This window comes from Ambystoma mexicanum, chromosome 1p (genome assembly GCF_040938575.1).
Source record: "Ambystoma mexicanum isolate Mex_15411 chromosome 1p, UKY_AmexF1_1, whole genome shotgun sequence".
In the NCBI taxonomy this organism is placed as follows: Eukaryota; Metazoa; Chordata; class Amphibia; order Caudata; family Ambystomatidae; genus Ambystoma; species Ambystoma mexicanum.
The window spans coordinates 1,029,914,002-1,029,923,686 of record NC_090921.1 but is presented as its reverse complement, the minus strand read 5'-3'; the positions used below and the strand labels follow the sequence as shown (position 1 = coordinate 1,029,923,686).

Here is a 9,685-nt window from a genome sequence, read left to right as displayed (position 1 = left end):
TGTACCTTCAGCCTCTTAATGTGTAAATGTTCCTTGCACTGAAGACTTGTTAAAAACAAGCATTGATATCTCCAAAGGTTTCCTCTGACTTTCTCGGACTACTGATTCCTGTCATAGGGCATTATGAGAGCCGTACAGTGATATGATGACCGATCTTAAAATGTGCTGATCCAGACATGTCTTGCGAGTACAAGAACATGTTCTGATTTGTGATTGCTCATGAACAGCTTCAAACTGATGGTACACATTGCACACCACCATAACAATTTATTGAGTGAATGTATTCTTTGTAGCTAGCCATTTATTAAGTGGTCATCACATTGTTTCTCAATAAGTAAGCTCTAACCAATGAAATATCAAACTGTCAAAATGTCCAATTCACATTTAGATATTCAAAATATGCAGGATTGGAGTTGCAGATGAGCAATTTTGAATTTTGATGCATTTTTTTTTTGCAGATGGACTTGGTGGAAATAACATGTTTTATTACAGATGGAAATGCAATGTAATTTTGGAGGCATATAGTAGTTGTTGGTGATAGTACTGTGATGTAGGGTACATATGTGTGGAAAAATAGTTTAAAAAGAAAATTATATAATATGTAATGTTATTATTAGGGGAATGTGAATGACAAGCCCTGTTTTAGCAAGGAGTTGGGCAATTACATGGCACATCTTGGATGTGGTTATATGGTTATTTAGGAAATGTATGCATCACATGTATAGCATGTGAATGTGTGCGCAGAGTTAAGTATGAGTTGTATTGAGTAGTTAAAGTTGAATATGCCGTATGAGTGGTATATACTGTGACCCATGCAGTGGTAATAACAGGGTGTGTTTGCGCAATTGGGAAGTGGAGGTAGCGCCTCCACTATAACATGTATGATGTGAAGCTCTGTTGTGAAAAATGTTATGAAGTTTATGATGTTAGCGCCTCCACTATTGGCAGTTATGGTAGACAGGGTAGTAGGGCACCCGGTGTCTAGCTTTCGGTGCTTTTAGGTGTGAGTGAGGTTAGTGATCCTGAAAGGAACAGATAGGAGAATAGTGACCCGTGTATGTGTAATCGGGTGCACTTACATGAGCATTGTGAGTTATGGGGTGCACTTTGAGTATAGTGACCCATGTGTGAATTATGGGGTACACTTTGAGTATGGTAACTGGTGTGTGAGTAATGGGGTGCACTTATAGGAGAAAAGTGACCCGTGTATGAGTAATGGGGTGCACTTATATGAATAGTGACCCGTGTATGAGAAGTTAGGGTGCACTTAGATGAGAGAGTAGTGACCCGTATTTGAGTATTGGCCTTTCTTTTTGTATGCACGTGTTTCTGTTCAAATGCATTATTCTGGTAAAATCTTAACACCTGCACAGGGGTTTGATCAGCTTTCTGTTGTGGTGTGCTTTGATGTACTGTGTCTGTGCAGTCACGTTTGTTTTCATGTGTTGTTTGTATCTTTACTTTCATTTTCCTACTTGTATATGTTTCTTTGAGGTAGTTGGAGTGTGAGTGTGATGGTGCAGATGTCAGGTCTTTTGTTGTGAGGATAGGTGGTGGTGGTAGTGTTTGATATGTTTGATGGTGGTGTTTGATAGGTTTGATATATTTGATGGTGATGTTTGATATGTTTGATATGTTAATGGTGAACCTGTTTTGGTAGCTTTTGATATGTTGATGGTGAGTCGGTTTTGGTAGTGTTGATATGTTTGATGGTGAGCCTGTTTTGGTAGTGGTTGTCTGTATCATGGTAATGGTGTGTCTTTCCGTTACGGAAGGGGATGTGTAACATGGGTTGCATGGGTATAGCAATGCAAGCCACAGAATGTTACCTGGGCTGGAACCTGATGTTCTCTCACGGTTCCAGCAGTGGCAGTTGGGAATACACAGGATGGGAGAACAGCATGAAAGGATGCATTCATACTATCTCCTTATCTCCCTTTCCTACTCTAACTCTGTAACAATAAAGAGACTTCTTCTTTATATTAAAAAAAAAGTCTAATTCATGCATGACCTTTGAATATCTTTGGTAATTATTGGTCAATGCGTTTTGTGGACGATGGGTAAGAAAAGTCACAATATTTATTTTATTTATTTGTATTTATTTATTTGCATTTGTAAAGCACCTAAGCCCGGAGGCATCAAGGCGCTGCTGCGAACAAGTTACACGGTACATATCTTGGGGGAAATGGCAAACAGCAACCAAAGAAAAAAAACAGGGAATTGTGGAGCACGTATCAGTCTCTTTGCTCCCAATGTCAGAGGTCAGCCTGCGGAGATTAGGCAAAGAGCCAAGTTTTAAGGGCTTTCCTGAATGCATTGTGAGAGTTTTCTGCTCTTAGAAATGGCAGGGGGGAATTCCAGTGAGATGCCGCTATGACCGGGAAATGACATCTCCTCTTCTGATGCGTTTGAACTTCGGCTGTGCGATGCGGTGTAGGTGGGTAGACCATACCGGTCTAATATGGTTAGTTTTGACGATTTTCTGGGCCAAATATTTGGATGCTGTGTTCAGGAGGCATTTGTGAGTGATGGTAAGGATTTTGAAATTAATCCTTTCCTGGATTGGCAGCCAGTGTGTCTCCTTTCTAGCGGCAGAGAAATTATCTCTTTTGGAGATGGTGGGCCTCATTACGACTCCGACAGAGTTGCATTTTTACCGGCACCCGCGAATGGGCAAGTACTGGGTCATGCCGAGTTCGGCAGACCCCGTAACTGCCCATTTGCGGGTGCCGGCAATAAGGGACTCCCCATCCCCATTCGGCCCCATAGGGCTGAATAGGAATGGGATGTTGGATGCACCGGCACCATTTTGAATGGTGCCGGTGCATCTGACCTGCTGTGCTCGTGGGTGCCGCTTTGCCCGCCCGGTTAGACCTGGTGGGCTGACAGGAGCCTGCGAGCACAGCTCATAGTATGGCGGTCCGGGAACTACGGTACCGGCATGCTTACCGGTACCGTAGTTCCCAGACCACCAGGGTCATAATGAGGCCCGTTAAGTGCAGAGCGAAGCGCATTGTTTTGGATTTCCTTTTATCAGATATTTTTCTTGGATGTGCCTGCAAAGAGGGCATTGCAATAGTCCGTGCTGTGGTAAGGCAACTGGACAGTGTAAGGAATTGTCTGGCTGTGTTAAGTAGTTTGGCCATGCATGCTGCAGAAGAGGCGATTGCATTGACTTGTTTTGTGAAGGGGAGAGTGGCATCTAAGTGAACTCCCAGGGTATTCACTGAAGCTGCGGCTGGGATTTGAATACTGTCAATCATGAACAAAGAGTATTGGAGAGAGAGTTTCTTTAGCATAGCTGGTGCTCCCACCACCAGGATCTCTGTTTTATCGTTGTTTAAACATAGATGGTTCTCCACCATTCAGGTTTGTATGGTTGAGTAGATTTTGATGGTGCTAATAGAGTGATCTTCATAGGATCCTGACAGGGGAGGAGGATTTGATTGTCATCGACATAGTTGTTGTAGTCTATGCCGAGATCATCCAGGAGGTCAAAGAGGGGTTTGGTAAAAATATTATAGATTGTGGGGGAGACACATGACCCTTACGGGATGCCACAAAGGATCGGTACTGGGGGGGGGGCATTAGTGGAGTCAGAGAAGACTCTCATGGATCTCCCTTCAAGGAAGAGGAAACCCAAGACATAGCTTATTGGGAGAAGTTAGAGGCAGCAGTGAGGTGGTGGCACAGGTTTTATGGTCTACCAGGTCAAAGACGGCAGATAAGTCAAGGAGAAGGAGGCGATCTGTCTTTCCTTCGTCTCTGAAACTGTCAATCTGATTTTTTAAGTCTAATAGCACTGTCTCAGTTCCGTGCCCATGTCGGAAACCGAATTGGCACTTTCCGAGGATGTGGTTGGATTCAGGGAAAGGTTGAATTTGGTTGTAGGCTGCCCTGTCCAAAACTTTTAGTCGTAATGGAACAGTGGTAATTGTGCAGTAGTTGTTGGGGGCTGAGGGGTCTAAGCTAGGTTTTTTCAGAAGGGGTAGGACCCATGAGTATTTTATCCCAGTAGGTACCTGGTTGGAAGCGAAAGATGCGTTAATAAAACTGGCGTTGAATGGATCCAGGATGTCTGTGCAGTCCCTGATAATAAATGCTGGGCGGAAATCCCCTTTGCATTTGGACGGTTTATGTTTTCTAATGATATTTGCAGTCTCTTCTACCAAGATTTCTCTGAATTGAAAGGTAGAGGTAGGTGGGCTGGTGGGAGGGGAAGCGAACATGGGTGTATGTACTGGTGCTTTCCTTTAATGAGATCTTGTTTTAGCAATATTTTCGCTTGTAGGGAATGCAGTTTAGACCTCATGACAGTTTGAATGCTAGTACACCAGAACTCATCTTTTAGGACGGTAGATGGGGGACAACTGGCGTTTCTAATTCTCTGAGAATGCAGACAATGTCCTCTGAGATAGAGCTGGCCTTCGCGATTCTGACATTTGCATAGTGGCAGCTGTCACGAGGTAAATACTTTAACGGCATTGATTATTTCATAATTTAGTATATATATGTGTTTACTGCGAGTTGTGCGATCCATTGCTAGTTTGTCTGAATTTACGGTCAACTTTCTCTGTGACTGCTTTTAGAGTGACCACATGCCACTTCTTTACATTTCCCATTACCTTGCCTGAAAAGTTTAAAGCGACTTCTTTAACATTCTGCTTGCCCTGCTTTTGAGACTTATGTGTGGGCATGGAAGGAAACAGTGGCTGGGGGCAAATCACAATATACCAACCTAACCATTGGTTTGCAGACAGAGGCAAATCAAATGCTTTCTTGAAGTACATTGGAGCACAATGAACAATTGCAGTCCCGGCTCAAATGTTTAACTCTCTGGCATGGCAGGAAGGCAGGAATCGCAGAGCTCCGGGGTTTCCTGTGGCTGTGCCAGAGCACACCAACCAGTCCTGATTTTGCTCGGAGGTATGGGACTCAGTTACCCTAAATAAAAAAAACTAAGTCTCAAGATCCAAAGGGAAAAAACAGGACTGGATGACGTTCTCAAGCAAGGCCACTTGAAACGTGAGAACTCTCGAATCACAAGTTTAAAAGGTAGCACAATAATGAGATGCAGGATTTAGGGTAAGATTCTCCAAACGTTTTTAAGTTTTGGCAATTAGATGGAGCTTTAACAGCTGCCTTTAAACCGTGATGATTGGCATGAGAAGTGAAGCTAGGAGAAAGATGGGATGTGAGGGGTGGGCACACATGATGGGGATAGTTAGATTTGTATCCGCCCATTGACCACTCATGGGCACGCTAGTCCCTATGACCATTCTCAACTACTACCTGCCCCCCACCATCCCCTTTCTAAAACACTGTTCCCCCAGGATCTCTTTGAGATAGCTCTGTCCTTTTAAGGGGGAGCATCTGTTATTTCTAAGCCACCTGTTGTAAGATAATGACACAGTATAAAATACATGTCTTAAGTAATCATGCTTTCAGGCACGTGTTTTATAATCAATATGTATATCCTTGTATATGTTCCTTGCACTAAATCCCTGATAATAACTGGCATTGACATTGCCAATAGTTTTAGCTCTTGTATAGGCATTTGTCAAGGACTGTCATAATATATCAGAGTGCAAGATAGTACCATCATGGCAATGACTGGAACATGCCTTTCTGATGCCTACATAAAATCCAAAACTGTTGGTCTCGCCAATACTTGTTTCTTTTCCTCTTGAGAGCAAGGACTGCAATGGGGAGGTGGGGGTGGAATACAATACACCACTTTCCGTGTTTTCTTCTACATTTCTTTCGGAGCGTTGCAGCATGGTGCAGTTTCTCCAGGAGATACAAAAACAATGGATTCCTTATTCTGGAGCCACCATTTCTTTCCAATGGTCACACGCACCTCAGTTGCCAGCTTGCAGAAAGCTGCCCCAAAAGGGGGTTCCTGTCGGCAGGAAGCACTTCCAGATGGAAGGGAAGAACAATGTACTGCAGGAATAAAGCAGACGCGTCATAGCAGGAGACCCTTTCCCCTGTATTCACCAAAGCTCTCCATTGCTCCAGCCAGGCCTCAGCATTGGAAGTGGGTGGGTCCGAAGCAGGGTTGTGTTCTGTGTTTTGCAATACAGAGATGAAAGTCTGTTTATCACAAAATGGTTCTCGTTCTTGGGGCAGGGCCGGCATTATCTCTGGAAGCTCCCAGGGCGAGTCAACAAAATTTGGCAGCCATCCCCACCCTCGGCACCCTCCGTCGGGTCCCTGTGGGGTGGGGTAACACACGTGTTGTTGCTCTATTTAGTTAAGTGCTTAACTCCCCACTCCCATGCAGGAGCGAGGAGTTAAACACTTGCACGCAGCGCAGCTGTATTGCAATAACCGCTCTCCTGCTGGCGTGCCCTGCATCAGCAGGCGGGAAGGACACATTTCATTACAATAGGGCACCTCCTGCGCCTTCACCCACCACGCCAGCTCGGGGGGAGCCCTTGAAAGACTCCCCCAGCTGGCGCCAGGGGCGGTCGCCCAGGTGGCCCGAGCCTAAAGCTGGCCCTGCTCCTCCATTCGGGAAGGGGAAAATGAAGCTACAATCATACTCGATTACCTTGACTATATTGTCAGGTCAGGTTACCTCAGCAAGGCATAGTGTTATGTCAGTCCTGTGTCTTTTCTTACACTTTTCATAAACCTATCATATCTCCGCCATGACGCCGCCACTAACCTCACCATTGCTCACTCTGCCCACTGACCCTGCCGCCACCTCAGTAGTTGTTTCCCATTTTCAGCACAGTCCCTCATTAACACATAATCAGGTTAGTCAGGTCTATCTCTCTCTTTCTCTCTCTCTCTCTCGCTCTCTCTCTCTCTCTCTCTCTGTATCTCTCTCCCTCTCTCCTTTACTGTCATCACACAAGCATCATATTTCCCTGTCTCGCTGACATTTCCCGTCCGCTCACAAAAACCTACAACCTTCCTTTGCCTCCATTCTGCCTTGCTCCCCCAGAGCACTGCTTCGCCTTTAGATAGTGCATAGATCTCAGGCTTCAATTCCTCACCCCTTCGTCACGCTCAGTCGAACCCCTCTGCCCCCTCTTACTCATCTCATCCGCTTCAGAGCTCCTCTTCTCTGCCTGACTCCATGAAACCTTAGTCTTTCTTCTCTATCTTGCCCGCCATTTTCCACCACATATAGTCTATCCGACAGTCCTTTCTCTGTCTCACTCTGTTCCTTCTCCTTCCCTCTCTTTTTTTTCCATAACACAAAACAAAGATTATTTTTTCCCTGCCACAGTTTGGGAGCCATGAGGGCAATAATTGAAGTGTGGTATTACAGAAGCTTTGCACCGGTGCAAGTACAAACGGCACTAGGGCAAAGCACCAGCAGTTCCTGAAAACCTTTTCTGAGTCTGGGTCCTTCCAGGACTCCCTAAATTTCGATCAGAGCGCTAGGATCCAAGGCATTTTGTTCTACTGCCTGTAGCCTCTTGTGCGAGAGGTTCAGGCTTTAGAAAAAAAAGTCCTTGGCTTCTAGCTGCTTCTCCTTCTCTTCCATAATTGTGGCGCCAACGAGGCAGCCCTTTAACTAAAGATGCAGGCATCATCACCCTCACAACTCGGGTGAGAGGGTGATGATCCCTGCAAAATGATATCTGGCAGGGGTCAGCAATACAATTAACAAGCATAAGGAGAGGCGGCAGGTGTCCCTTACCACGGCCACCTGCCTCCTGATAGACCATGCACACTTGAAGCTACTCCACCCTGTCACATGCCCTCCTCGAATTGGAATCCCACTTAAAGCACTGACCACCAGGCCAGAAGAGCCTTAAAGCTGCTGTTATGATATGGTCTTCATGAAGCAATTACATGAGTAGCCGTCCTATTTATTCACATCCTGTAACCACCATTGACAAACGAATTATATTAAAATACATATCTACCACAATGTCCATGAAAAGTACACAACTTACGCAAAATAAATTGATCGTTACGTGTCACTGAGAGTTGGTATGATTCAGTTGAAGTTCTGTTTTAGCACTCGAAATTTGCTGGATTTTGCCTACTCCATCAACTGAGTCCTCATTCATTTGGCCAAAGAGTTTGGCAAAGTTTGTGCTTCTTAAGCCCCCCCGGAAACTGCGAGCGGCAAAGGCATACAAGATAGGGTTCAAGCAACTGCTTAAAAGCACCAAAGCATCACCGACATTTTCTCCTGCTTTTGCAGCGTCTGTCAAAGTTCTGGCCACGATTGGGGAAGAAGACCTGAGCGAGATTGCTGAAATCAACAAGACGTTCAACATGTGATATGGAATCCAGCAGACACAGAACGCAATTACCACACTTGCGATCAGTTTCCCAGACTTGCTCTTCCCCTGGAATTTCAGGCGTCGGATTCTCCTAATGACCAATGCGTAACACACCGTCATGATTGAGAAAGGAACAACAAAGCAGATGACCAGCTCAGTCCACAGATCCGCTAACTCCTGCTGATCAGAGCTGTACACCCAGTCATTGCACAGGACAGTACCATTCCTTTCTGAGGTTGAACGGAAGATGTAGGCAGGAGCAGCCATTCCCAGAGAAAAGACCCAGACGCTTAACACTATCCCATAGATGGTCTTTTTCTTCTGCCAAGTTCTTGAGGCAAACGGAAAGAACACAGCAGTGAAGCGCTGGACACTCATCACCGTGAGGAAGAACATGCTGACGTACATGGTAAAGCAGATGATATAGGTGAGGAACCGGCAGACAAACAGCCCATAGACCCACTTGTCTGAGAATGAATGGATCCACAAGGGCACTGTGATCAAAACAATGAAGTCGGCCACAGCCAGGTTCAGGAGGAGCACCACAGTGAGGGAACGCTGGGGGATCTTGCAGAGGATGGTCCAGATGACCAAGCCGTTCCCAGGAACTCCAACAAGGAAACAAAACCCAGCAAACAGGCTCGGGATGAGCACTTCTCCGACCCAATTCTCATCGGAGTCGGAAACATTGCTTGTGCCGGATTCCACAGTAGCGTTTACAAGATCCATGGCATGCGTCATCCAATGGTGTGCAATGACAGCCTCGAGTCAGACTTGCTCTTTTCAAACAGGCACCCCAAGAGTCTTTGTCAATTTCTGCATGATATGGAAGGAAGTTACAGCATATCTTGGACACTCTCAGGCTTCCTACACTGAGTGGAAGTCTTGTGCAATGACCGTGGCTGTTTTTCACCACTACCACAATGTAAAAATACAAAGCGGGAGAGCATAGAACTTGCAACACACTCTTCATAGATGCAGGGAAATGTAAAGGATGTTCCATACTTACAAACGTCATAAAGAAATGCAAATACAACTTTAATATTTATTAGAATTTTACTGCACTTAATTCTGTGACCAGTTTACCGGGGTTCTGCTGGGATCCTGGTTTGGCACATAGGTCTGTTTCCCTTTTTAACAGGGCTTTTTTTAAAGATGCTCCATAGGTCTAAGAAAGTTAACTTACCTCTACAGCAGCAATATCCGAAGGAGCTCCCAACAAAGTCACAACTACTGAAGATTACAATTCCCTGACATGAGACCGTGGTACAACGATATTACATCGCCCGGCTTTATTCGCAGAGCTTTTCACTGAATGTTGTCAGCAAAAAAAAACTCATCGAAAAATACGGTGGGGGGGATATAAAGGATAGAGGGGTGGTGAATAGGGACTATATAATAGAGAAGGGGGAGTTTGGGGGAACCCATGA

The 9,685-nt window shown here is 45.2% G+C and overlaps 1 protein-coding gene across 1 annotated transcript; it reads right to left on the bottom strand.

The window, feature by feature from the left end:
* Positions 1–7,943: 7,943 nt before the first annotated feature.
* Positions 7,944–8,996, bottom strand: LOC138520184 (leukotriene B4 receptor 1-like). Its single transcript, XM_069632688.1, has one exon. The coding sequence runs from the start codon at positions 8,994–8,996 to the stop codon at positions 7,944–7,946; it is 1,053 nt and encodes a 350-aa protein (XP_069488789.1).
* Between the last annotated feature and the right edge of the window lie 689 nt (positions 8,997–9,685).